The sequence below is a fragment of the Thunnus thynnus genome, chromosome 12 (genome assembly GCF_963924715.1).
Source record: "Thunnus thynnus chromosome 12, fThuThy2.1, whole genome shotgun sequence".
Classification (NCBI taxonomy): Eukaryota; Metazoa; Chordata; class Actinopteri; order Scombriformes; family Scombridae; genus Thunnus; species Thunnus thynnus.
Genome location: NC_089528.1, coordinates 7,867,453 through 7,894,874, shown reverse-complemented (window position 1 = coordinate 7,894,874; position 27,422 = coordinate 7,867,453). Strand labels below are relative to the sequence as shown.

At 37.2% G+C, this 27,422-nt stretch overlaps 1 protein-coding gene across 8 annotated transcripts in view; it reads right to left on the bottom strand.

Annotated features, from left to right (window-relative positions):
- The window catches only part of si:ch211-14a17.10 (golgin subfamily A member 4), a 50,019-nt gene that overhangs the window by 6,796 nt on the left and 15,801 nt on the right, over window positions 1–27,422 (bottom strand). For 3 of the 8 annotated variants that reach the window (XM_067605057.1, XM_067605060.1, XM_067605062.1), the window contains 78 exons: window positions 27,250–27,339; window positions 27,071–27,160; window positions 26,890–26,979; window positions 26,685–26,774; window positions 26,512–26,592; window positions 26,327–26,389; window positions 25,051–25,113; window positions 24,900–24,962; window positions 24,516–24,578; window positions 24,357–24,425; window positions 24,121–24,204; window positions 23,729–23,815; window positions 23,075–23,158; window positions 22,898–22,966; window positions 22,701–22,790; window positions 22,482–22,571; window positions 22,294–22,383; window positions 22,144–22,206; window positions 21,993–22,055; window positions 20,230–20,298; window positions 19,722–19,805; window positions 19,471–19,557; window positions 19,235–19,318; window positions 19,014–19,082; window positions 18,831–18,920; window positions 18,652–18,741; window positions 18,471–18,560; window positions 18,266–18,355; window positions 18,093–18,173; window positions 17,908–17,970; window positions 16,632–16,694; window positions 16,481–16,543; window positions 16,097–16,159; window positions 15,938–16,006; window positions 15,702–15,785; window positions 15,310–15,396; window positions 14,656–14,739; window positions 14,480–14,548; window positions 14,283–14,372; window positions 14,065–14,154; window positions 13,877–13,966; window positions 13,727–13,789; window positions 13,576–13,638; window positions 11,825–11,893; window positions 11,323–11,406; window positions 11,072–11,158; window positions 10,836–10,919; window positions 10,615–10,683; window positions 10,432–10,521; window positions 10,253–10,342; window positions 10,071–10,160; window positions 9,866–9,955; window positions 9,690–9,770; window positions 9,505–9,567; window positions 8,260–8,322; window positions 8,109–8,171; window positions 7,723–7,785; window positions 7,564–7,632; window positions 7,328–7,411; window positions 6,936–7,022; window positions 6,282–6,365; window positions 6,105–6,173; window positions 5,908–5,997; window positions 5,689–5,778; window positions 5,501–5,590; window positions 5,351–5,413; window positions 5,200–5,262; window positions 3,452–3,520; window positions 2,950–3,033; window positions 2,699–2,785; window positions 2,463–2,546; window positions 2,242–2,310; window positions 2,059–2,148; window positions 1,880–1,969; window positions 1,698–1,787; window positions 1,493–1,582; window positions 1,317–1,397; window positions 1,132–1,194 (listed from right to left, as the gene is read on the bottom strand). In XM_067605057.1, the coding sequence (XP_067461158.1) occupies window positions 1,132–1,194; window positions 1,317–1,397; window positions 1,493–1,582; window positions 1,698–1,787; window positions 1,880–1,969; window positions 2,059–2,148; window positions 2,242–2,310; window positions 2,463–2,546; window positions 2,699–2,785; window positions 2,950–3,033; window positions 3,452–3,520; window positions 5,200–5,262; window positions 5,351–5,413; window positions 5,501–5,590; window positions 5,689–5,778; window positions 5,908–5,997; window positions 6,105–6,173; window positions 6,282–6,365; window positions 6,936–7,022; window positions 7,328–7,411; window positions 7,564–7,632; window positions 7,723–7,785; window positions 8,109–8,171; window positions 8,260–8,322; window positions 9,505–9,567; window positions 9,690–9,770; window positions 9,866–9,955; window positions 10,071–10,160; window positions 10,253–10,342; window positions 10,432–10,521; window positions 10,615–10,683; window positions 10,836–10,919; window positions 11,072–11,158; window positions 11,323–11,406; window positions 11,825–11,893; window positions 13,576–13,638; window positions 13,727–13,789; window positions 13,877–13,966; window positions 14,065–14,154; window positions 14,283–14,372; window positions 14,480–14,548; window positions 14,656–14,739; window positions 15,310–15,396; window positions 15,702–15,785; window positions 15,938–16,006; window positions 16,097–16,159; window positions 16,481–16,543; window positions 16,632–16,694; window positions 17,908–17,970; window positions 18,093–18,173; window positions 18,266–18,355; window positions 18,471–18,560; window positions 18,652–18,741; window positions 18,831–18,920; window positions 19,014–19,082; window positions 19,235–19,318; window positions 19,471–19,557; window positions 19,722–19,805; window positions 20,230–20,298; window positions 21,993–22,055; window positions 22,144–22,206; window positions 22,294–22,383; window positions 22,482–22,571; window positions 22,701–22,790; window positions 22,898–22,966; window positions 23,075–23,158; window positions 23,729–23,815; window positions 24,121–24,204; window positions 24,357–24,425; window positions 24,516–24,578; window positions 24,900–24,962; window positions 25,051–25,113; window positions 26,327–26,389; window positions 26,512–26,592; window positions 26,685–26,774; window positions 26,890–26,979; window positions 27,071–27,160; window positions 27,250–27,339 (6,129 nt within the window). Of the gene's footprint in view, window positions 1–942; window positions 1,026–1,131; window positions 1,195–1,316; window positions 1,398–1,492; window positions 1,583–1,697; window positions 1,788–1,879; window positions 1,970–2,058; window positions 2,149–2,241; window positions 2,311–2,462; window positions 2,547–2,698; window positions 2,786–2,949; window positions 3,034–3,451; window positions 3,521–5,199; window positions 5,263–5,350; window positions 5,414–5,500; window positions 5,591–5,688; window positions 5,779–5,907; window positions 5,998–6,104; window positions 6,174–6,281; window positions 6,366–6,935; window positions 7,023–7,327; window positions 7,412–7,563; window positions 7,633–7,722; window positions 7,786–8,108; window positions 8,172–8,259; window positions 8,323–9,504; window positions 9,568–9,689; window positions 9,771–9,865; window positions 9,956–10,070; window positions 10,161–10,252; window positions 10,343–10,431; window positions 10,522–10,614; window positions 10,684–10,835; window positions 10,920–11,071; window positions 11,159–11,322; window positions 11,407–11,824; window positions 11,894–13,575; window positions 13,639–13,726; window positions 13,790–13,876; window positions 13,967–14,064; window positions 14,155–14,282; window positions 14,373–14,479; window positions 14,549–14,655; window positions 14,740–15,309; window positions 15,397–15,701; window positions 15,786–15,937; window positions 16,007–16,096; window positions 16,160–16,480; window positions 16,544–16,631; window positions 16,695–17,907; window positions 17,971–18,092; window positions 18,174–18,265; window positions 18,356–18,470; window positions 18,561–18,651; window positions 18,742–18,830; window positions 18,921–19,013; window positions 19,083–19,234; window positions 19,319–19,470; window positions 19,558–19,721; window positions 19,806–20,229; window positions 20,299–21,992; window positions 22,056–22,143; window positions 22,207–22,293; window positions 22,384–22,481; window positions 22,572–22,700; window positions 22,791–22,897; window positions 22,967–23,074; window positions 23,159–23,728; window positions 23,816–24,120; window positions 24,205–24,356; window positions 24,426–24,515; window positions 24,579–24,899; window positions 24,963–25,050; window positions 25,114–26,326; window positions 26,390–26,511; window positions 26,593–26,684; window positions 26,775–26,889; window positions 26,980–27,070; window positions 27,161–27,249; window positions 27,340–27,422 lie in introns of those variants that run through there. The other 5 variants (XM_067605065.1, XM_067605064.1, XM_067605059.1 and 2 more) reach the window with 5 other exon arrangements.

The following is a 27,422-nucleotide window of genomic DNA, read 5'->3' as shown; positions in this document are numbered from 1 at the left end:
ACTGTGGGAAATTTTTACCTGTTCAGACATTACCAATATAGTACCAATCAAGTTATACAATCATTTACTTTGGAGATAAAGCAATTATTTTTTTATATTCTTTGTAGAAGAATATACTCCATTATTTTACTCTTCTAGTCTCATTCTACTCTTTTAGTCTTACTAAGTGGACAAACAGTCAAGGTTAATCATTTAGTTTTGTAACTTTAGATGTGCCTGAGAATATAATGGTGTATGGAACTAAGTGATACAGGAATGTGTTGATGTCTCCTCGCATGACGATATTGGCTACTAAGGAAGGCAAAACACTGTACGTTTCTGGAAAACAGCTAATCATGGTGGAAGGTACCCAAAGACACGAGATAATGGTGTCTTGATAAATGAGTTAGGCCAAGAGAGGTACAGTGATGGGAGCGAGTTAATGTTTGACTCCACAATAGGAAGGGTTAGTAGTTAGTATAAATGAATGTGTTTCATAATTCTCTTTCATTTGCTCCATGTACTGTTTGAATTTACAGTAAAGCTATATCATATTGAACTCTACTTGATTAGTCTGAGTTTTTACTTAAAGGTGCAGTGTGTAGAATTTAGTGGCATCTAGCAGAACCGACTCGGCAGAAATGGAATATAATATTCATAAGTATGTTTCAATTAGTGTACAATCACCTGAAAATAAGAATCGTTGTGTTTTCGTTACCTTAGAATGAGCCCTTTATATCTACATAGGGAGCGGGTCCTCGTCCATGGACCCCGCCATGTTGCACCAGCATGTTTCTACAGTAGCCCAGAACAGAAAAACCAAACACTGGCTCTAGAGAGAGCCTTTCATGTTTTTTGCGAGCTTCACGGGCACCGTACGTTGACCTACATGCTTGGAAGGGGAGGGTGAGGGCTATTTAGTTGGTTGCAATCTGCAACTTCACCACTAGATGCCACTAAATCCTACACACTGCACCTTTAAAGATAATTAAACAGTGTGGCATCGTTGTAGCACATTTTTAGTTCTTTGGCCTCTTGCTTTAAGTCTGACAGAGGGAGGAGGTTGAAACATGGATGTGTATCAAACACAAACCAACATAATAATAAGTATTTGAGGAGAAGTTTGAAGAAGTTGGGATGTACAGTACACACCTTCATTTGTGCTTTGGAGTTTCTTGTTCTCTTTTTGTTGTGTTTGTAGTTGTTGCGTCAGTTCTGGGAGAGAAAGCATCAAATTATCACAACTGTATGACAAACCTAATTTATTCTTCACCTTAGACTGAATGTGCTGAATGACAGTAGAGACACAATAGTAGGAAAGTAACAGACTGACAAACCGTTGATATTTCTTTCAGCAGCTTTGGATGGCCCTTTCTCAGCCTTTTTCAGTTGTGCCCTCAATTCAGCAATCTCCATCACTAGCAGACACACAAACACAGCTGCTATGTTATATTGGCCTTAAAAGAAACAAATGACATGACATGAAACATTAGCAAATAAGACATTTTCATACTCAAGTTAAAATTCTGTGCATCTGCATCATTGAGCCGAAGTTCACTGTCTTGCAGTTGCCTCTTTGCTAACTCCAGTCTCTTCTGAATCTCTGAAAGCAAGTTAGAGATCAACAAAATATATCATCTTATAAATAAAACTCTGTTTATATGTAATGTTTTATTTCTTGGTGTATAACAGTAGAAATGTCACATTTTGTTCCTCACCTGCAAGGTTCTCAGCGTTTGTTTCCTTGAGGTCTGATATTTGGTCTTCCAATGGTTTGATTTTCTTTTGAAGTTCCATAATCTGAGCCGCTAAAAAACAGAAAAAAGACAAAACAAGCTACTTTTAATATCCTGAAGGAAATTAATAATTCTGTTTTTGTCCAGCTGAATAAAACACCTACAAAGATCACCAATCTTTGTGTCACTTGAGTCCAGCACCGTTGTCTTTTCTTTTATCTGATTTCTGACGTCCTCCAGTTCATTCTCCAGTTCTTCAAGAAAGACAGAATTGTGGTTTAGTTCCTCAGAATGTATGAAAAAGTATAAAGCATACATTTAAGGAATATATACTGCTCCCCACCTTTAATTTTCTCTAATTGTGCTTTTGTCTGTTTGTCTTCTTGCTTCTTCAGTCTTGCTATTTCATCTTGTTGAGCCAAGATCTGAAACACTAACAGAAGAAACACTGGATTAGATACTGTAAATTCACTGGATACAAGACCAACGACCAGTTCATTTTACTGTAATTCTGATGATGACTCACTCAGTTTAGTATTTTCATCTTTTTCATCTTGAATTCCTTTAATCAGATTATTCAGATGGTTTTGGAGTGCTGTATACAAATAACAACATCAAAACATAATTTCATAAGAGCACATGTAATGTGTTTAATGTAACCGTTTATTAGAAAAACTTGTAATTTTTACAGTGTTTTTGGTCTGGAGTCCTTCGTATATGCTGTCAAGATATAGTTCTGTCACTCACCGCTAATCTTAAAGTAATCTGTGTCATTTTCTGCCACATTCGCCAGTTTCTCAATCTCTGTTTGTATTGCAATAATCTGTAGAACTGAAAGAAGAGTTAACATTAATAATCATATTCTAGCATGTATCACCTGACACCTTAACTATACATATCATTCAGTTATTTTGATTGTTTCAGTGGGTTGTTAATCAATGCAAACATAAACCAGATCAATAGAACTTCTATGTTGTACTCACGTCTGTAAGGTTGAGCACTTCTTGCTTTCAGCTCCTCTGTTTTTTTGGCCAGCTCATCATTCTTCTCGTCTATAATTTTTTGAAGCTCTGCAGATCAAAGAAAAAGATGGTTTTTAACTTGGATATCCTCTGATCTTTGTACCTCACATCAGTGTTAAGTTGATCTGTTACTAAGTCGCAAAGTAGCTATTTTACATACAATATAAAACAAGTGCCTGAACTGAATTGAATTGACAATGAAACACACTCACCTTTTATCTTGGTTTTGGATTCTGTGTTTTGTAGTTGTCTCTTTAGCTCCTCAAGTTGCAGGGTTAATGTGGAAATTTGAAGAGCTGAAACAATCAGACTTAAGCAGTTAAACTAAAGAGCAGTATTCAGACTGTCTAATGTTTCCATTATCCTTTAAACTACCTGCATCCAGATCCACAACACACTGCATTCCTGTGTACAGTTTTTTTTTTCAACGTAATCAAAAGATCAGATTTTGACAAAGATGATTGGTATGACCAGGTTATGGGACATCAACTAAATATCAGTGTGAAACAATGGCTCATTTTTACTTTAAATTATCAAAACAGATATCATGAAGTGTCATTATTAGTCAACAGAGAGGAAATCCTTCAAGCTCCACTTAAGTAAAATAAACTAGACTCCCACTGGGATGGACAGAGAAAATTGAATGGGTCAGAAATGACATTTGGTCAGTACTGAGAAGTTTGAACAAAACAGTAATGTAGGTCCTTCACTCACCAAGTGAAGTAACACTGTCAGATTTGGACTGCAGCTCCTTCATTTTGTCATCCAGGTCATTCTGCAGTTCTACAAGGACATATATACATCAGCTGTATATTCTAAATATAGAGCAAAATATTAGGATCAAAGCTTTTATCCATGTCTGTGGTTTTGACCGGCAATATCTGCTCAGCAAGATTTCCTATCTGGAGGTCTCGACAGGGTTGCCCTCTCTCCATCTTATTAGGCTACTTGCTTCACCATCTGAGCCACTTCTGCAGGCTACCCAGCAATCACAAGATCGTGAGCCAATCACTCTTCATAACACACCCAATTTCATGTCATTTTTTATCTAGATTATATTGTGATGCATGTGAAAAACTAATACCTCCTATCCTGAAATAATTGACAGGTTTAGAAAGATATCAGATTGTAAGATGAATTGGGTAAGTGAGCAATATTGCCCCTGAATGAATTGAATGACCATATACAGTATCTGTTAATATGTCAACTGTTAGTAGTTGTCATTGGGTAAACAATTTCCACAATATTAATAAAATAACACTTTAGAACTACAACCATAGACATTGACCGTTGCCATCTTGGATTTTTGGAGCCAGAAGTGATGCTTAGCACGGTGCATTTACAGTCTATGGTTAACTGTGATAATGCCAATGCTAATGCTAATTTTCGGTGGCAACAAACAGGCTTAAAACTATTTTAAAAAATGTACTTACTGGAAAAACTGAACAGCTGATTCCTTAGAGGGTCTTTTAGCACAACCAAACGCTGAACAAGACTTTTTTAGGCGACCATAATGTTACAAGTAGCTGTAATGAACTAAAAATGCAAAACGCGCAAAATAGCGGCAGCTACGCCTATATCTGGGGTTACGCCATGGTTACATTACCTAACCAATGTTGTCGCTGTGGTAGCAACTTTTCAATCACAAGATAGCCATGCCCTAAATCATAGGGCATGGCTATGATTTATGGGAACATAATTTACAAAATGAACATCAAGTTGTATTGAGGAAGACTTGAAACTAGCGATTGAGACCACAAACTCATTAGGAAACTGTTTACTGAGGTATAAATCAAGTGAGAAGTAGGGTCATTTTCTCATAGACTTCTACACAAAAAGACTTCTTTTTGGAGCCAGAGGTGTCACCCCTGATGGCCATTAGAGAGAATGTAGGTTTAAGGCACTTCCGCATTGGCTTCACTTTTCAGACGCAGAACCAAGCAGGTAGTTCCGGGTCTCAAAAGTGAAGCCAATGCAAAAGTGCCTTAAACCTGCATTCTTTCTAATGGCCATCAGGGGGCAACTCCACCTGCTCCAAAAAGCAGTCCGTTGACTATAACAATCTACAAAATACCACAAAGGACTTGAAACATTTCTTAACCCCTTCCTTACTTATCTATTTACAGGTTCAATGATTCCTGTAGCTCTTCCTGTGGGCTGTTCAATTTTCATGGGACAGTAAAAAAGCCACTCATTAAGGCCTCAATTTTCCAAAGAAATTAGTCGTCTGATTGGTTGATTTATAAAATTTTGAACAGTTGAAGATGGAGCTAGATCAAAAATCCAAAATCCAATCATTTGCTAAAACTGACAAAGACGTGGAGACTACTGTTTTTTTTTACTTTAAAATAGATAATAAACCCGTTCATTTCCCACAATAGATTCAAAAGAGTGTTCACAGTTTTTCAGACATTGTTGGCCAGCAGGGACAGTAAGTAAAAACCAACAGACACAACACTCACCTTTTAGTTTCTGCTCAAAACTATAACACTGCTCCTCCGTCTGGTTGAGTTTACTCTGTAGAGCTAGTACAAAACACAGATTCATAATGTAAGGTAATGTTCTTTTTCATTTCTTGTGGCAGCAACCTCAACATGCCAGGACTTAACTTACCTTTGATCTCAGCCTGATCATGAGAGTGTTCCTCCTCTTTTGCCTTCAGTTTTTCCCTCAGCTCTAGAAAGGTAGTTTATGCTTCAGCTTAAGAAGGGTGTACAGCTAATACATGAATTCAATAATGCCAAGTAGGAAAAGGACACTCACTAGCAACTGTAGAAGAAGTTGTTTGGGCTTCGTTGCGCTTTTCTTTTTCTAGGTTTCTGAGTTGGTTGTGCAGATCAGTGATTGTTAGAACTGAGAAACACAGAAATGAAATTAGAAAGATTAGAGAAAAAAAGATTTCAGATTATTTTTAATAATGAATGTAGACACCTTGTTGCCTTTTTACTTACTCAGTTTGGCATCTTTCTGATTCTTCTCATTCAGCTCGTTGACTGATTTCTGTAGGTCTCTCTTCTTGGCTGTGAGCTCGTTTGTGAGCTCTGAGACAAATTTAAAACACATTAATTAGTTATATACAGAAAATCAGGATGCAATAACAACATTTTTTATTTTAGTTGTATGGACTGGAATGAATATGGGATTTGTAAAGGATTATTAGAGATACTTACGGGTTACCTGAGCGGTCTGTGACCTCTGGTGTTCTGACAGCTGTCTCTGCAAGTATTCCACTTGACTCTGCAGCGTCATGATTTTCAGCACTGAAGCACACAAAGATGTCAAAATATAGTAAATAATGTAATAAGATCTTATATAAACAGGACAGCTTGTCTGTGAATCTTTCTGCTCAAATTTATTTCCTACTCACTCAGTTTTGTGTTTTCATCGTCTTTGTCATCGATCTCACTGATAAGACCATCCACTCTGTTTTGCAACTCTAGAACAAAAAAATAGTCCTTGATGAGATTACATTTTATCTTTTGTGATTTGAATTGTCAAATAATGTCACTCTGAATTGTTACATTAGCATTTAAAACAGACTGACCTTTTATTTGGTCACCAGTGGTCTCATTAGCAGCCTTTTTCTGATGGTCCCATATATCATTCTGCAGCTCAATGATTGTTAAAACTGAAAGAAACAAACATGCAGTGGGTTTGACTGAGTTTATTGCTTCAGAAACCTGTCTTACCAGCCCTCGATATTAAATGCAAAATGTCTATTTACTCCATTTATTACTCCATATTTCCATGACCTACATCAACTGCTGTCAAGTCTACAAGTATTTATGGTGTGTGAAACAGGACTTTTTGCTTGACAACAGGCTGATGGTTAATAATCAAAACATCAGTGGATTTGGTGTCTTAAAGAAAAGAGCACAAGGAAACACACTGAGATGCATAAACAGAGTTATTGCAAGCAGCGATATTAGGTTGAGTTTATCCATTGTGGGTAAAAATTGGAATTTTTCTCTCAAACATTCAACACATTTAGCTTTGTAGAAAGTAATATCTACTATCTAGTAGTGGATAGAGTACTTAATTAATCCCAAAGGGTTTAGTTTCTGTCTATAAGGGGTCAAGAGACTTGATATTTTAAGTGGTGACAAATCTGGAAGCAACTACGAATTTACACCTTTAACAATGATTTGGACTTAAACAGTGACCTGATGATCACAGTGTATCAAATCAATGTGCTCACTTATTTTGGGGTTGGCCATCAGTTTCTCTATTTCTTCAGTCTTGGAGTTCAGTTCGTCTTGCTTCTCCTCCAGTTGCCTCTGCAGCTCTGTGGGGAGACAAAGCGAAAGACTAAGAGAGGCAGAAAAACATCAGCCATCAGTCTCCTACAGAGTCTTTAAAGTGACAACTCTGACAATCTACCACAGTGAGATAATTTTCCAAATCAGACCATTCAACTTTAACAATAGTTTCACTGTTAGTGGCGAGATCTGAACTCTGTCAGTTCTTGACTCTTGGAGACAGGAGAAATGATCTTATTCTACCTGTATATTTAAAAGTAATAATTGTAAGGAACACAAATTTCTCAATGCACAACAGAGTCAAACATTGACTGTGACCACTGTTACTCACCTGAGACCTTGTCTGGGTCTTTTGTGGTGGAGATCAGATCCTCCAGAGCCTTCACATCATCATGCAGGTTTATCACGTTCAGAACTGACACAGAAAAACAGAGCAAACATAATTACACAGCTTATCAGGTGATGAACTGAGCAGAGGACACCTCTCATGAAAAAGGTGAGATCTCAGCTAAATATGAATATTGTACTGTACTGAAGCCATAATGACAATATTGTAACTTCACTCACTGAGTGCCACTTTGGAGTCTCCAGTTCTGTTCAGTTCTGCAATCTTCTGCTCAAATTCAGTCTTTACCTCTGATGGAAACAGACACATAATCCAAATCAAAAGTGAAACTGGAACATAAATCATCGGAGCGTTTAGCTGCAGTCATGTTAACAACTTACGCTCATATCTTTCCTCAAGTCCAGAGCATTCTTCACTCTTTAATGTCAGATTCCTCTGCAGCTCTGTTGTTTGGAAAGAGAGAAAGACGGGACATCAAAATTCTCACTTGCAGTGGTGCCTTTTGTTATATCATTGTTTTATTATGAGGATAAAAACAGCTAAAAAGAAATGTGGTTTATACATCATGTCATTTCTCTGTATGGTGAAAAATCCAATCATTTGCTAAAACTGACAGACAAAGATGTGGAGACTACTGTTTTTTTACTTTAAAATAGACAATAAACGCGTTCATTTCCCATAAGAGAGTCAAAAGAGTGTTCACAGTTTTTCAGACATTGTTGGCCAGCAGGGACAGTAAGTAAAAACCAACAGTGACAACACTAACCTTTTACTTTCTGCTCAAAACCTGAAAATTGCACCTCCGTCTGGTTCAGTTCACTCTGCAGAGCTAGTACAAAACACAGATTCATAATGTAAGGTAATGTTCTTTTTCATTTCTTGTGGCAGCAACCTCAACATGCCAGGACTTAACTTACCTTTGATCTCAGCCTGATCATGAGAGTGTTCCTCCTCTTTTGCCTTCAGTTGTTCCCTCAGCCCTGGAAAAGTAATTTATGCTTCAGCTTAAGAAGGGTGTACAGCTAATACATGAATTCAATAATGCCAAGGAGGAAAAGGACACTGTGGGAAATGTTTACCTGTTCAGACATTACCAATATAGTACCAATCAAGTTACAAAATCATTTACTTTGGAGATAAAGCAATTATTTTTTTATATTCTTTGTAGAAGAATATACTCCATTATTTTACTCTTCTAGTCTCATTCTACTCTTTTAGTCTTACTAAGTGGACAAACAGTCAAGGTTAATCATTTAGTTTTGTAACTTTAGATGTGCCTGAGAATATAATGGTGTATGGAACTAAGTGATACAGGAATGTGTTGATGTCTCCTCGCATGAAGATATTGGCTACTAAGGAAGGCAAAACACTGTACGTTCCTGGAAAACAGCTAATCATGGTGTCTTGATAAATGAGTTAGGCCAAGAGAGGTACAGTGATGGGAGCGAGTTAATGTTTGACTCCACAATAGGAAGGGTTAGTAGTTAGTATAAATGAATGTGTTTCATAATTCTCTTTCATTTGCTCCATGTACTGTTTGAATTTACAGTAAAGCTATATCATATTGAACTCTACTTGATAAGTCTGAGTTTTTACTTAAAGGTGCAGTGTGTAGAATTTAGTGGCATCTAGCAGAACGGACTCGGCAGAAATGGAATATAATATTCATAAGTATGTTTCAATTAGTGTACAATCACCTGAAAATAAGAATCGTTGTGTTTTCGTTACCTTAGAATGAGCCCTTTATATCTACATAGGGAGCGGGTCCTCTTCCATGGACCCCGCAATGTTGCACCAGCATGTTTCTACAGTAGCCCAGAACAGAAAAACCAAACACTGGCTCTAGAGAGAGCCTTTCATGTTTTTTGCGAGCTTCACGGGCACCGTACGTTGACCTACATGCTTGGAAGGGGAGAGTGAGGGCTATTTAGTTGGTTGCAATCTGCAACTTCACCACTAGATGCCACTAAATCCTACACACTGCACCTTTAAAGATAATTAAACAGTGTGGCATCGTTGTAGCACATTTTTAGTTCTTTGGCCTCTTGCTTTAAGTCTGACAGAGGGAGGAGGTTGAAACATGGATGTGTATCAAACACAAACCAACATAATAATAAGTATTTGAGGAGAAGTTTGAAGAAGTTGGGATGTACAGTACACACCTTCATTTGTGCTTTGGAGTTTCTTGTTCTCTTTTTGTTGTGTTTGTAGTTGTTGCGTCAGTTCTGGGAGAGAAAGCATCAAATTATCACAACTGTATGACAAACCTAATTTATTCTTCACCTTAGACTGAATGTGCTGAATGACAGTAGAGACACAATAGTAGGAAAGTAACAGACTGACAAACCGTTGATATTTCTTTCAGCAGCTTTGGATGGCCCTTTCTCAGCCTTTTTCAGTTGTGCCCTCAATTCAGCAATCTCCATCACTAGCAGACACACAAACACAGCTGCTATGTTATATTGGCCTTAAAAGAAACAAATGACATGACATGAAACATTAGCAAATAAGACATTTTCATACTCAAGTTAAAATTCTGTGCATCTGCATCATTGAGCCGAAGTTCACTGTCTTGCAGTTGCCTCTTTGCTAACTCCAGTCTCTTCTGAATCTCTGAAAGCAAGTTAGAGATCAACAAAATATATCATCTTATAAATAAAACTCTGTTTATATGTAATGTTTTATTTCTTGGTGTATAACAGTAGAAATGTCACATTTTGTTCCTCACCTGCAAGGTTCTCAGCGTTTGTTTCCTTGAGGTCTGATATTTGGTCTTCCAATGGTTTGATTTTCTTGTGAAGTTCCATAATCTGAGCCGCTAAAAAACAGAAAAAAGTAAAAACAAGCTACTTTTAATATCCTGAAGGAAATTAATTATTCTGTTTTTGTCCAGCTGAATAAAACACCTACAAAGATCACCAATCTTTGTGTCACTTGAGTCCAGCACCGTTGTCTTTTCTTTTATCTGATTTCTGACGTCCTCCAGTTCATTCTCCAGTTCTTCAAGAAAGACAGAATTGTGGTTTAGTTCCTCAGAATGTATGAAAAAGTATAAAGCATACATTTAAGGAATATATACTGCTCCCCACCTTTAATTTTCTCTAATTGTGCTTTTGTCTGTTTGTCTTCTTGCTTCTTCAGTCTTGCTATTTCATCTTGTTGAGCCAAGATCTGAAACACTAACAGAAGAAAGACTGGATTAGATACTGTAAATTCACTGGATACAAGACCAACGACCAGTTCATTTTACTGTAATTCTGATGATGACTCACTCAGTTTAGTATTTTCGTCCTTTTCATCTTCAATTCCGTTAATCAGATTATTCAGATGGTTTTGGAGCACTGTACACAAATGACAACATCAAAACATAATTTCATAAGAGCACATGTAATGTGTTTAATGTAACCGTTTATTAGAAAAACTTGTAATTTTTACAGTGTTTTTGGTCTGGAGTCCTTCGTATATGCTGTCAAGATATAGTTCTGTCACTCACCGCTAATCTTAGAGTAATCTGTGTCATTTTCTGCCACATTCGCCAGTTTCTCAATCTCTGTTTGTATTGCAATAATCTGTAGAACTGAAAGAAGAGTTAACATTAATAATCATATTCTAGCATGTATCACCTGACACCTTAACTATACATATCATTCAGTTATTTTGATTGTTTCAGTGGTTTGTTAATCAATGCAAACATAAACCAGATCAATAGAACTTCTATGTTGTACTCACGTTTTTGAGGTTGAGCACTTCTTGCTTTCAGCTCCTCTGTTTTTTTGGCCAGCTCATCATTCTTCTCGTCTATAATTTTTTGAAGCTCTGCAGAACAAAGAAAAAGATGGTTTTTAACTTGGATGTCCTCTGATCTTTGTACCTCACATCAGTGTTAAGTTGATCTGTTACTAAGTCGCAAAGTAGCTATTTTACATACAATATAAAACAAGTGCCTGAACTGAATTCAATTGACAATGAAACACACTCACCTTTCATCTTGGTTTTGGATTCGGTGTTTTGTAGTTGTCTCTTTAGCTCCTCAAGTTGCAGGGTTAATGTGGAAATTTGAAGAGCTGAAACAATCAGACTTAAGCAGTTAAACTAAAGAGCAGTATTCAGGCTGTCTAATGTTTCCATTATCCTTTAAACTACCTGCATCCAGATCCACAACACACTGCATTCCTGTGTACAGTTTTTTTTTTCAACGTAATCAAAAGATCAGATTTTGACAAAGATGATTGGTATGACCAGGTTATGGGACATCAACTAAATATCAGTGTGAAACAATGGCTCATTTTTACTTTAAATTATCAAAACAGATATCATGAAGTGTCATTATTAGTCAACAGAGAGGAAATCCTTCAAGCTCCACTTAAGTAAAATAAACTAGACTCCCACTGGGATGGACAGAGAAAATTGAATGGGTCAGAAATGACATTTGGTCAGTACTGAGAAGTTTGAACAAAACAGTAATGTAGGTCCTTCACTCACCAAGTGAAGTAACACTGTCAGATTTGGACTGCAGCTCCTTCATTTTGTCATCCAGGTCATTCTGCAGTTCTACAAGGACATATATACATCAGCTGTATATTCTAAATATAGAGCAAAATATTAGGATCAAAGCTTTTATCCATGTCTGTGGTTTTGACCGGCAATATCTGCTCAGCAAGATTTCCTATCTGGAGGTCTCGACAGGGTTGCCCTCTCTCCATCTTATTAGGCTACTTGCTTCACCATCTGAGCCACTTCTGCAGGCTACCCAGCAATCACAAGATCGTGAGCCAATCACTCTTCATAACACACCCAATTTCATATCATTTTTTATCTAGATTATGTTGTGATGCATGTGAAAAACTAATACCTCCTATCCTGAAATAATTGACAGGTTTAGAAAGATATCAGATTGTAAGATGAATTGGGTAAGTGAGCAATATTGCCCCTGAATGAATTGAATGACCATATACAGTATCTGTTAATATGTCAACTGTTAGTAGTTGTCATTGGGTAAACAATTTCCACAATATTAATAAAATAACACTTTAGAACTACAACCATAGACATTGACCGTTGCCATCTTGGATTTTTGGAGCCAGAAGTGATGCTTAGCACGGTGCATTTACAGTCTATGGTTAACTGTGATAATGCTAATGCTAATTTTCGGTGGCAACAAACAGGCTTAAAACTATTTTAAAAAATGTACTTACTGGAAAAACTGAACAGCTGATTCCTTAGAGGGTCTTTTAGCACAACCAAACGCTGAACAAGACTTTTTTAGGCGACCATAATGTTACAAGTAGCTGTAATGAACTAAAAATGCAAAACGCAAATAGCGGCAGCTACACCTATATCTGGGGTTACGCCATGGTTACATTACCTAACCAATGTTGTTGCTGTGGTAGCAACTTTTCAATCACAAGATAGCCATGCCCTAAATCATACCCTGCTTTATTGTCAAGTTTAAATGAAATGGGAACATAATTTACAAAATGAACATCAAGTTGTATTGAAGAAGACTTGAAACTAGCAATTGAGACCACAAACTCATTAGGAAACTGTTTACTGAGGTATAAATCAAGTGAGAAGTAGGGTCATTTTCTCATAGACTTCTATACAAAAAGACTTCTTTTTGGAGCCAGAGGAGTTGCCCCTGATGGCCATTAGAGAGAACGCAGGTTTAAGGCACTTCCGCATTGGCTTCACTTTTCAGATGCAGAACCAAGCAGGTACTTCCGGGTCTCAAAAGTGAAGCCAATGCAAAAGTGCCTTAAACCTGCATTCTTTCTAATGGCCATCAGGGGGCAACTCCACCTGCTCCAAAAAGCAGTCCGTTGACTATAACAATCTACAAAATACCACAAAGGACTTGAAACATTTCTTAACCCCTTCCTTACTTATCTATTTACAGGTTCAATGATTCCTGTAGCTCTTCCTGTGGGCTGTTCAATTTTCATGGGACAGTAAAAAAGCCACCCACTAAGGCCTCAATTTTCCAAAGAAATTAGTCGTCTGATTGGTTGATTTATAAAATTTTGAACAGTTGAAGATGGAGCTAGATCCAAAATCCAAAATCCAATCATTTGCTAAAACTGACAAAGACGTGGAGATTACTGTTTTTTTTTAACTTTAAAATAGATAATAAACCCGTTCATTTCCCACAATAGATTCAAAAGAGTGTTCACAGTTTTTCAGACATTGTTGGCCAGCAGGGACAGTAAGTAAAAACCAACAGAGACAACACTCACCTTTTAGTTTCTGCTCAAAACTATAACACTGCTCCTCCGTCTGATTGAGTTTACTCTGTAGAGCTAGTACAAAACACAGATTCATAATGTAAGGTAATGTTCTTTTTCATTTCTTGCGGCAGCAACCTCAACATGCCAGGACTTAACTTACCTTTGATCTCAGCCTGATCATGAGAGCATTCCTCCTCTTTTGCCTTCAGTTTTTCCCTCAGCTCTAGAAAGGTAGTTTATGCTTTAGCTTAAGAAGGGTGTACAGCTAATACATGAATTCAATAATGCCAAGTAGGAAAAGGACACTCACTAGCAACTGTAGAAGAAGTTGTTTGGGCTTCGTCGCGCATTTCTTTTTCTAGGTTTCTGAGTTGGTTGTGCAGATCAGTGATTGTTAGAACTGAGAAACACAGAAATGAAATTAGAAAGATTAGAGAAAAAAAGATTTCAGATTATTTTTAATAATGAATGTAGACACCTTGTTGCCTTTTTACTTACTCAGTTTGGCATCTTTCTGATTCTTCTCATTCAGCTCGTTGACTGATTTCTGTAGGTCTTTCTTCTTGGCTGTGAGCTCGTTTGTGAGCTCTGAGACAAATTTAAACACATTAATTAGTTATATGCAGAAAATCAGGATGCAATAACAACATTTTATATCTTAGTTGTATGGATTGGGATGCATATGGGATTTGTAAAGGATTATTAGAGATACTTACGGGTTACCTGAGCGGTCTGTGACCTCTGGTGTTCTGACAGCTGTCTCTGCAAGTATTCCACTTGACTCTGCAGCGTTATGATTTTCAGCACTGAAGCACACAAAGATGTCAAAATATAGTAAATAATGTAATAAGATCTTATATAAACAGGACAGCTTGTCTGTGAATCTTTCTGCTCAAATTTATTTCCTACTCACTCAGTTTTGTGTTTTCATCGTCTTTGTCATCGATCTCACTGATAAGACCATCCACTCTGTTTTGCAACTCTAGAAAAAAAAATAGTCCTTGATGAGATTACATTTTGTCTTTTGTGATTTGATTTGTCAAATAATGTCACTCTGAATTGTTACATTAGCATTTAAAACAGACTGACCTTTTCTTTGGTCACCAGTGGTCTCATTAGCAGCCTTTTTCTGATGGTCCCATATATCATTCTGCAGCTCAATGATTGTTAAAACTGAAAGAAACAAACATGCAGTGGGTTTGACTGAGTTTATTGCTTCAGAAACCTGTCTTACCAGCCCTCGATATTAAATGCAAAATGTCTATTTACTCCATTTATTACTCCATATTTCCATAACCTACATCAACTGCTGTCAAGTCAACAAGTATTTATGGTGTGTGAAACAGGACTTTTTGCTTGACAACAGGCTGATGGTTAATAATCAAAACATCAGTGGATTTATTGTCTTAAAGAAAAGAGCACAAGGAAACACACTGAGATGCATAAACAGAGTTATTGCAAGCAGCGATATTAGGTTGAGTTTATCCATTGTGGGTAAAAACTGGAATTTTTCTCTCAAACATTCAACACATTTAGCTTTGTAGAAAGTACTACATACTATCTAGTAGTGGATAGAGTACTTAATTAATCCCAAAGGGTTTAGTTTCTGTCTATAAGGGGTCAAGAGACTTGATATTTTAAGTGGTGACAAATCTGGCAACAACTATGAATTTACACCTTTAACAATGATTTGGACTTAAACAGTGACCTGATGATCACAGCGTATCAAATCAATGTGCTCACTTATTTTGGGGTTGGCCATCAGTTTCTCTATTTCTTCAGTCTTGGAGTTCAGTTCGTCTTGCTTCTCCTCCAGTTGCCTGTGCAGCTCTGTGGGGAGACAAAGCGAAAGACTAAGAGAGGCAGAAAAACATCAGCCATCAGTCTCCTACAGAGTCTTTAAAGTGACAACTCTGACAATCTACCACAGTGAGATAATTTTCCAAATCAGACCATTCAACTTTAACAATAGTTTCACTGTTAGTGGCGAGATCTGAACTCTGTCAGTTCTTGACTCTTGGAGACAGGAGAAATGATCTTATTCTACCTGTATATTTAAAAATAATAATTGTAAGGAACACAAATTTCTCAATGCACAACAGAGTCAAACATTGACTGTGACCACTGTTACTCACCTGAGACCTTGTCTGGGTCTTTTGTGGTGGAGATCAGATCCTCCAGTGCCTTCAGATCATCATGCAGGTTTATCACGTTCAGAACTGACACAGAAAAACAAAGCAAACATCATTACACAGCTTATCAGGTGATGAACTGAGCAGAGGACACCTCTCATGAAAAAGGTGAGATCTCAGCTAAATATGAATATTGTACTGTACTGAAGCCATAATGACAATATTGTAACTTCACTCACTGAGTGCCACTTTGGAGTCTCCAGTTCTGTTCAGTTCTGCAATCTTCTGCTCAAATTCAGTCTTTACCTCTGATGGAAACAGACACATAATCCAAATCAAAAGTGAAACTGGAACATAAATCATCGGAGCGTTTAGCTGCAGTCATGTTAACAACTTACGCTCATATCTTTCCTCAAGTCCAGAGCATTCTTCACTCTTTAATGCCAGATTCCTCTGCAGCTCTGTTGTTTGGAAAGAGAAAGACGGGACATCAAAATTCTCACTTGCAGTGGTGCCTTTTGTTATATCATTGTTTTATTATGAGGATAAAAACAGCTAAAAAGAAATGTGGTTTATACATCATGTCATTTCTCTGTATGGTGAAAAATCCAATCATTTGCTAAAACTGACAGACAAAGATGTGGACACTACTGTTTTTTTACTTTAAAATAGACAATAAACGCATTCATTTCCCATAAGAGAGTCAAAAGAGTGTTCACAGTTTTTCAGACATTGTTGGCCAGCATGGATAGTAAGTAAAAACCAACAGTGACAACACTCACCTTTTAGTTTCTGCTCAAAACCTGAAAATTGCACCTCCGTCTGGTTCAGTTCACTCTGCAGAGCTAGTACAAAACACAGATTCATAATGTAAGGTAATGTTCTTTTTCATTTCTTGTGGCAGCAACCTCAACATGCCAGGACTTAACTTACCTTTGATCTCAGCCTGATCATGAGAGTGTTCCTCCTCTTTTGCCTTCAGTTTTTCCCTCAGCCCTGGAAAAGTAATTTATGCTTCAGCTTAAGAAGGGTGTACAGCTAATACATGAATTCAATAATGCCAAGGAGGAAAAGGACACTGTGGGAAATTTTTACCTGTTCAGACATTACCAATATAGTACCAATCAAGTTATAAAATCATTTACTTTGGAGATAAAGCAATTACTTTTTTTATATTCTTTGTAGAAGAATATACTCCATTATTTTACTCTTCTAGTCTCATTCTACTCTTTTAGTCTTACTAAGTGGACAAACAGTCAAGGTTAATCATTTAGTTTTGTAACTTTAGATGTGCCTGAGAATATAATGGTGTATGGAACTAAGTGATACAGGAATGTGTTGATGTCTCCTCGCATGACGATATTGGCTACTAAGGAAGGCAAAACACTGTACGTTCCTGGAAAACAGCTAATCATGGTGGAAGGTACCCAAAGACACGAGATAATGGTGTCTTGATAAATGAGTTAGGCCAAGAGAGGTACAGTGATGGGAGCGAGTTAATGTTTGACTCCACAATAGGAAGGGTTAGTAGTTAGTATAAATGAATGTGTTTCATAATTCTCTTTCATTTGCTCCATGTACTGTTTGAATTTACAGTAAAGCTATATCATATTGAACTCTACTTGATAAGTCTGAGTTTTTACTTAAAGGTGCAGTGTGTAGAATTTAGTGGCATCTAGCAGAACGGACTCGGCAGAAATGGAATATAATATTCATAAGTATGTTTCAATTAGTGTACAATCACCTGAAAATAAGAATCGTTGTGTTTTCGTTACCTTAGAATGAGCCCTTTATATCTACATAGGGAGCGGGTCCTCTTCCATGGACCCCGCCATGTTGCACCAGCATGTTTCTACAGTAGCCCAGAACAGAAAAACCAAACACTGGCTCTAGAGAGAGCCTTTCATGTTTTTTGCGAGCTTCACGGGCACCGTACGTTGACCTACATGCTTGGAAGGGGAGGGTGAGGGCTATTTAGTTGGTTGCAATCTGCAACTTCACCACTAGATGCCACTAAATCCTACACACTGCACCTTTAAAGATAATTAAACAGTGTGGCATCGTTGTAGCACATTTTTAGTTCTTTGGCCTCTTGCTTTAAGTCTGACAGAGGGAGGAGGTTGAAACATGGATGTGTATCAAACACAAACCAACATAATAATAAGTATTTGAGGAGAAGTTTGAAGAAGTTGGGATGTACAGTACACACCTTCATTTGTGCTTTGGAGTTTCTTGTTCTCTTTTTGTTGTGTTTGTAGTTGTTGCGTCAGTTCTGGGAGAGAAAGCATCAAATTATCACAACTGTATGACAAACCTAATTTATTATTCACCTTAGACTGAATGTGCTGAATGACAGTAGAGACACAATAGTAGGAAAGTAACAGACTGACAAACCGTTGATATTTCTTTCAGCAGCTTTGGATGGCCCTTTCTCAGCCTTTTTCAGTTGTGCCCTCAATTCAGCAATCTCCATCACTAGCAGACACACAAACACAGCTGCTATGTTATGGCCTTAAAAGAAACAAATGACATGACATGAAACATTAGCAAATAAGACATTTTCATACTCAAGTTAAAATTCTGTGCATCTGCATCATTGAGCCGAAGTTCACTGTCTTGCAGTTGCCTCTTTGCTAACTCCAGTCTCTTCTGAATCTCTGAAAGCAAGTTAGAGATCAACAAAATATATCATCTTATAAATAAAACTCTGTTTATATGTAATGTTTTATTTCTTGGTGTATAACAGTAGAAATGTCACATTTTGTTCCTCACCTGCAAGGTTCTCAGCGTTTGTTTCCTTGAGGTCTGATATTTGGTCTTCCAATGGTTTGATTTTCTTGTGAAGTTCCATAATCTGAGCCGCTAAAAACAGAAAAAAGACAAAACAAGCTACTTTTAATATCCTGAAGGAAATTAATTATTCTGTTTTTGTCCAGCTGAATAAAACACCTACAAAGATCACCAAGCTTTGTGCCACTTGAGTCCAGCACCGTTGTCTTTTCTTTTATCTGATTTCTGACGTCCTCCAGTTCATTCTCCAGTTCTTCAAGAAAGACAGAATTGTGGTTTAGTTCCTCAGAATGTATGAAAAAGTATAAAGCATACATTTAAGGAATATATACTGCTCCCCACCTTTAATTTTCTCTAATTGTGCTTTTGTCTGTTTGTCTTCTTGCTTCTTCAGTCTTGCTATTTCATCTTGTTGAGCCAAGATCTGAAACACTAACAGAAGAAACACTGGATTAGATACTGTAAATTCACTGGATACAAGACCAACGACCAGTTCATTTTACTGTAATTCTGATGATGACTCACTCAGTTTAGTATTTTCGTCCTTTTCATCTTCAATTCCGTTAATCAGATTATTCAGATGGTTTTGGAGCACTGTACACAAATGACAACATCAAAACATAATTTCATAAGAGCACATGTAATGTGTTTAATGTAACCGTTTATTAGAAAAACTTGTAATTTTTACAGTGTTTTTGGTCTGGAGTCCTTCGTATATGCTGTCAAGATATAGTTCTGTCACTCACCGCTAATCTTAGAGTAATCTGTGTCATTTTCTGCCACATTCGCCAGTTTCTCAATCTCTGTTTGTATTGCAATAATCTGTAGAACTGAAAGAAGAGTTAACATTAATAATCATATTCTAGCATGTATCACCTGACACCTTAACTATACATATCATTCAGTTATTTTGATTGTTTCAGTGGGTTGTTAATCAATGCAAACATAAACCAGATCAATAGAACTTCTATGTTGTACTCACGTTTTTGAGGTTGAGCACTTCTTGCTTTCAGCTCCTCTGTTTTTTTGGCCAGCTCATCATTCTTCTCGTCTATAATTTTTTGAAGCTCTGCAGATCAAAGAAAAAGATGGTTTTTAACTTGGATATCCTCTGATCTTTGTACCTCACATCAGTGTTAAGTTGATCTGTTACTAAGTCGCAAAGTAGCTATTTTACATACAATATAAAACAAGTGCCTGAACTGAATTCAATTGACAATGAAACACACTCACCTTTTATCTTGGTTTTGGATTCGGTGTTTTGTAGTTGTCTCTTTAGCTCCTCAAGTTGCAGGGTTAGTGTGGAAACTTGAAGAGCTGAAACAATCAGACTTAAGCAGTTAAACTAAAGAGCAGTATTCAGACTGTCTAATGTTTCCATTATCCTTTAAACTACCTGCATCCAGATCCACAACACACTGCATTCCTGTGTACAGTTTTTTTTTCAACGTAATTAAAAGATCAGATTTTGACAAAGATGATTGGTATGACCAGGTTATGGGACATCAACTAAATATCAGTGTGAAACAATGGCTCATTTTTACTTTAAATTATCAAAACAGATATCATGAAGTGTCATTATTAGTCAACAGAGAGGAAATCCTTCAAGCTCCACTTGAGTAAAATAAAATATAAACTAGACTCCCACTGGGATGGACAGAGAAAATTGAATGGGTCAGAAATGACATTTGGTCAGTACTGAGAAGTTTGAACAAAACAGTAATGTAGGTCCTTCACTCACCAAGTGAAGTAACACTGTCAGATTTGGACTGCAGCTCCTTCATTTTGTCATCCAGGTCATTCTGCAGTTCTACAAGGACATATATACATCAGCTGTATATTCTAAATATAGAGCAAAATATTAGGATCAAAGCTTTTATACATGTCTGTGGTTTTGACCGGCAATATCTGCTCAGCAAGATTTCCTATCTGGAGGTCTCGACAGGGTTGCCCTCTCTCCATCTTATTAGGCTACTTGCTTCACCATCTGAGCCACTTCTGCAGGCTACCCAGCAATCACAAGATCGTGAGCCAATCACTCTTCATAACACACCCAATTTCATATCATTTTTTATCTAGATTATATTGTGATGCATGTGAAAAACTAATACCTCCTATCCTGAAATAATTGACAGGTTTAGAAAGATATCAGATTGTAAGATGAATTGGGTAAGTGAGCAATATTGCCCCTGAATGAATTGAATGACCATATACAGTATCTGTTAATATGTCAACTGTTAGTAGTTGTCATTGGGTAAACAATTTCCACAATATTAATAAAATAACACTTTAGAACTACAACCACAGACATTGACCGTTGCCATCTTGGATTTTTGGAGCCAGAAGTGATGCTTAGCACGGTGCATTTACAGTCTATGGTTAACTGTGATAATGCTAATGCTAATGCTAATTTTCGGTGGCAACAAACAGGCTTAAAACTATTTTAAAAAATGTACTTACTGGAAAAACTGAACAGCTGATTCCTTAGAGGGTCTTTTAGCACAACCAAACGCTGAACAAGACTTTTTTAGGCGACCATAATGTTACAAGTAGCTGTAATGAACTAAAAATGCAAAACGCGCAAAATAGCGGCAGCTACGCCTATATCTGGGGTTACGCCATGGTTACATTACCTAACTAAGGTTGTCGCTGTGGTAGCAACTTTTCAATCACAAGATAGCCATGCCCTAAATCATACCCTGCTTTATTGTCAAGTTTAAATGAAATGGGAACATAATTTACAAAATGAACATCAAGTTGTATTGAAGAAGACTTGAAACTAGCGATTGAGACCACAAACTCATTAGGAAACTGTTTACTGAGGTATAAATCAAGTGAGAAGTAGGGTCATTTTCTCATAGACTTCTACACAAAAAGACTTCTTTTTGGAGCCAGAGGTGTCACCCCTGATGGCCATTAGAGAGAATGTAGGTTTAAGGCACTTCCGCATTGGCTTCACTTTTCAGACGCAGAACCAAGCAGGTACTTCCGGGTCTCAAAAGTGAAGCCAATGCAAAAGTGCCTTAAACCTGCATTCTTTCTAATGGCCATCAGGGGGCAACTCCACCTGCTCCAAAAAGCAGTCCGTTGACTATAACAATCTACAAAATACCACAAAGGACTTGAAACATTTCTTAACCCCTTCCTTACTTATCTATTTACAGGTTCAATGATTCCTGTAGCTCTTCCTGTGGGCTGTTCAATTTTCATGGGACAGTAAAAAAGCCACTCACTAAGGCCTCAATTTTCCAAAGAAATTAGTCGTCTGATTGGTTGATTTATAAAATTTTGAACAGTTGAAGATGGAGCTAGATCCAAAATCCAAAATCCAATCATTTGCTAGAACTGACAGACAAAGACGTAGAGACTACTGTTTTTTTTAACTTTAAAATAGATAATAAACCCGTTCATTTCCCACAATAGATTCAAAAGAGTGTTCACAGTTTTTCAGACATTGTTGGCCAGCAGGGACAGTAAGTAAAAACCAACAGACACAACACTCACCTTTTAGTTTCTGCTCAAAACTATAACACTGCTCCTCCGTCTGATTGAGTTTACTCTGCAGAGCTAGTACAAAACACAGATTCATAATGTAAGGTAATGTTCTTTTTCATTTCTTGTGGCAGCAACCTCAACATGCCAGGACTTAACTTACCTTTGATCTCAGCCTGATCATGAGAGTGTTCCTCCTCTTTTGCCTTCAGTTTTTCCCTCAGCTCTAGAAAGGTAGTTTATGCTTTAGCTTATGAAGGGTCTACAGCTAATACATGAATTCAATAATGCCAAGTAGGAAAAGGACACTCACTAGCAACTGTAGAAGAAGTTGTTTGGGCTTCGTCGCGCTTTTCTTTTTCTAGGTTTCTGAGTTGGTTGTGCAGATCAGTGATTGTTAGAACTGAGAAACACAGAAATGAAATTAGAAAGATTAGAGAAAAAAAGATTTCAGATTATTTTTAATAATGAATGTAGACACCTTGTTGCCTTTTTACTTACTCAGTTTGGCATCTTTCTGATTCTTCTCATTCAGCTCGTTGACTGATTTCTGTAGGTCTCTCTTCTTGGCTGTGAGCTCGTTTGTGAGCTCTGAGACAAATTTAAAACACATTAATTAGTTATATGCAGAAAATCAGGATGCAATAACAACATTTTATATCTTAGTTGTATGGATTGGGATGCATATGGGATTTGTAAAGGATTATTAGAGATACTTACGGGTTACCTGAGCGGTCTGTGACCTCTGGTGTTCTGACAGCTGTCTCTGCAAGTATTCCACTTGACTCTGCAGCGTCATGATTTTCAGCACTGAAGCACACAAAGATGTCAAAATATAGTAAATAATGTAATAAGATCTTATATAAACAGGACAGCTTGTCTGTGAATCTTTCTGCTCAAATTTATTTCCTACTCACTCAGTTTTGTGTTTTCATCATCTTTGTCATCGATCTCACTGATAAGACCATCCACTCTGTTTTGCAACTCTAAAACAAAAAAATAGTCCTTGATGAGATTACATTTTATCTTTTGTGATTTGATTTGTCAAATAATGTCACTCTGAATTGTTACATTAGCATTTAAAACAGACTGACCTTTTCTTTGGTCACCAGTGGTCTCATTAGCAGCCTTTTTCTGATGGTCCCATATATCATTCTGCAGCTCAATGATTGTTAAAACTGAAAGAAACAAACATGCAGTGGGTTTGACTGAGTTTATTGCTTCAGAAACCTGTCTTACCAGCCCTCGATATTAAATGCAAAATGTCTATTTACTCCATTTATTACTCCATATTTCCATGACCTACATCAACTGCTGTCAAGTCAACAAGTATTTATGGTGTGTGAAACAGGACTTTTTGCTTGACAACAGGCTGATGGTTAATAATCAAAACATCAGTGGATTTGGTGTCTTAAAGAAAAGAGCACAAGGAAACACACTGAGATGCATAAACAGAGTTATTGCAAGCAGCGATATGAGGTTGAGTTTATCCATTGTGGGTAAAAACTGGAATTTTTCTCTCAAACATTCAACACATTTAGCTTTGTAGAAAGTAATATCTACTATCTAGTAGTGGATAGAGTACTTAATTAATCCCAAAGGGTTTAGTTTCTGTCTATAAGGGGTCAAGAGACTTGATATTTTAAGTGGTGACAAATCTGGCAACAACTATGAATTTACACCTTTAACAATGATTTGGACTTAAACAGTGACCTGATGATCACAGTGTATCAAATCAATGTGCTCACTTATTTTGGGGTTGGCCATCAGTTTCTCTATTTCTTCAGTCTTGGAGTTCAGTTCGTCTTGCTTCTCCTCCAGTTGCCTGTGCAGCTCTGTGGGGAGACAAAGCGAAAGACTAAGAGAGGCAGAAAAACATCAGCCATCAGTCTCCTACAGAGTCTTTAAAGTGACAACTCTGACAATCTACCACAGTGAGATAATTTTCCAAATCAGACCATTCAACTTTAACAATAGTTTCACTGTTAGTGGCGAGATCTGAACTCTGTCAGTTCTTGACTCTTGGAGACAGGAGAAATGATCTTATTCTACCTGTATATTTAAAAATAATAATTGTAAGGAACACAAATTTCTCAATGCACAACAGAGTCAAACATTGACTGTGACCACTGTTACTCACCTGAGACCTTGTCTGGGTCTTTTGTGGTGGAGATCAGATCCTCCAGTGCCTTCAGATCATCATGCAGGTTTATCACGTTCAGAACTGACACAGAAAAACAAAGCAAACATCATTACACAGCTTATCAGGTGATGAACTGAGCAGAGGACACCTCTCATGAAAAAGGTGAGATCTCAGCTAAATATGAATATTGTACTGTACTGAAGCCATAATGACAATATTGTAACTTCACTCACTGAGTGCCACTTTGGAGTCTCCAGTTCTGTTCAGTTCTGCAATCTTCTGCTCAAATTCAGTCTTTACCTCTGATGGAAACAGACACATAATCCAAATCAAAAGTGAAACTGGAACATAAATCATCGGAGCGTTTAGCTGCAGTCATGTTAACAACTTACGCTCATATCTTTCCTCAAGTCCAGAGCATTCTTCACTCTTTAATGCCAGATTCCTCTGCAGCTCTGTTGTTTGGAAAGAGAAAGACGGGACATCAAAATTCTCACTTGCAGTGGTGCCTTTTGTTATATCATTGTTTTATTATGAGGATAAAAACAGCTAAAAAGAAATGTGGTTTATACATCATGTCATTTCTCTGTATGGTGAAAAATCCAATCATTTGCTAAAACTGACAGACAAAGATGTGGACACTACTGTTTTTTTACTTTAAAATAGACAATAAACGCATTCATTTCCCATAAGAGAGTCAAAAGAGTGTTCACAGTTTTTCAGACATTGTTGGCCAGCATGGATAGTAAGTAAAAACCAACAGTGACAACACTCACCTTTTAGTTTCTGCTCAAAACCTGAAAATTGCACCTCCGTCTGGTTCAGTTCACTCTGCAGAGCTAGTACAAAACACAGATTCATAATGTAAGGTAATGTTCTTTTTCATTTCTTGTGGCAGCAACCTCAACATGCCAGGACTTAACTTACCTTTGATCTCAGCCTGATCATGAGAGTGTTCCTCCTCTTTTGCCTTCAGTTTTTCCCTCAGCCCTGGAAAAGTAATTTATGCTTCAGCTTAAGAAGGGTGTACAGCTAATACATGAATTCAATAATGCCAAGGAGGAAAAGGACACTGTGGGAAATTTTTACCTGTTCAGACATTACCAATATAGTACCAATCAAGTTATAAAATCATTTACTTTGGAGATAAAGCAATTACTTTTTTTATATTCTTTGTAGAAGAATATACTCCATTATTTTACTCTTCTAGTCTCATTCTACTCTTTTAGTCTTACTAAGTGGACAAACAGTCAAGGTTAATCATTTAGTTTTGTAACTTTAGATGTGCCTGAGAATATAATGGTGTATGGAACTAAGTGATACAGGAATGTGTTGATGTCTCCTCGCATGACGATATTGGCTACTAAGGAAGGCAAAACACTGTACGTTCCTGGAAAACAGCTAATCATGGTGGAAGGTACCCAAAGACACGAGATAATGGTGTCTTGATAAATGAGTTAGGCCAAGAGAGGTACAGTGATGGGAGCGAGTTAATGTTTGACTCCACAATAGGAAGGGTTAGTAGTTAGTATAAATGAATGTGTTTCATAATTCTCTTTCATTTGCTCCATGTACTGTTTGAATTTACAGTAAAGCTATATCATATTGAACTCTACTTGATAAGTCTGAGTTTTTACTTAAAGGTGCAGTGTGTAGAATTTAGTGGCATCTAGCAGAACGGACTCGGCAGAAATGGAATATAATATTCATAAGTATGTTTCAATTAGTGTACAATCACCTGAAAATAAGAATCGTTGTGTTTTCGTTACCTTAGAATGAGCCCTTTATATCTACATAGGGAGCGGGTCCTCTTCCATGGACCCCGCCATGTTGCACCAGCATGTTTCTACAGTAGCCCAGAACAGAAAAACCAAACACTGGCTCTAGAGAGAGCCTTTCATGTTTTTTGCGAGCTTCACGGGCACCGTACGTTGACCTACATGCTTGGAAGGGGAGGGTGAGGGCTATTTAGTTGGTTGCAATCTGCAACTTCACCACTAGATGCCACTAAATCCTACACACTGCACCTTTAAAGATAATTAAACAGTGTGGCATCGTTGTAGCACATTTTTAGTTCTTTGGCCTCTTGCTTTAAGTCTGACAGAGGGAGGAGGTTGAAACATGGATGTGTATCAAACACAAACCAACATAATAATAAGTATTTGAGGAGAAGTTTGAAGAAGTTGGGATGTACAGTACACACCTTCATTTGTGCTTTGGAGTTTCTTGTTCTCTTTTTGTTGTGTTTGTAGTTGTTGCGTCAGTTCTGGGAGAGAAAGCATCAAATTATCACAACTGTATGACAAACCTAATTTATTATTCACCTTAGACTGAATGTGCTGAATGACAGTAGAGACACAATAGTAGGAAAGTAACAGACTGACAAACCGTTGATATTTCTTTCAGCAGCTTTGGATGGCCCTTTCTCAGCCTTTTTCAGTTGTGCCCTCAATTCAGCAATCTCCATCACTAGCAGACACACAAACACAGCTGCTATGTTATGGCCTTAAAAGAAACAAATGACATGACATGAAACATTAGCAAATAAGACATTTTCATACTCAAGTTAAAATTCTGTGCATCTGCATCATTGAGCCGAAGTTCACTGTCTTGCAGTTGCCTCTTTGCTAACTCCAGTCTCTTCTGAATCTCTGAAAGCAAGTTAGAGATCAACAAAATATATCATCTTATAAATAAAACTCTGTTTATATGTAATGTTTTATTTCTTGGTGTATAACAGTAGAAATGTCACATTTTGTTCCTCACCTGCAAGGTTCTCAGCGTTTGTTTCCTTGAGGTCTGATATTTGGTCTTCCAATGGTTTGATTTTCTTGTGAAGTTCCATAATCTGAGCCGCTAAAAACAGAAAAAAGACAAAACAAGCTACTTTTAATATCCTGAAGGAAATTAATTATTCTGTTTTTGTCCAGCTGAATAAAACACCTACAAAGATCACCAAGCTTTGTGCCACTTGAGTCCAGCACCGTTGTCTTTTCTTTTATCTGATTTCTGACGTCCTCCAGTTCATTCTCCAGTTCTTCAAGAAAGACAGAATTGTGGTTTAGTTCCTCAGAATGTATGAAAAAGTATAAAGCATACATTTAAGGAATATATACTGCTCCCCACCTTTAATTTTCTCTAATTGTGCTTTTGTCTGTTTGTCTTCTTGCTTCTTCAGTCTTGCTATTTCATCTTGTTGAGCCAAGATCTGAAACACTAACAGAAGAAACACTGGATTAGATACTGTAAATTCACTGGATACAAGACCAACGACCAGTTCATTTTACTGTAATTCTGAT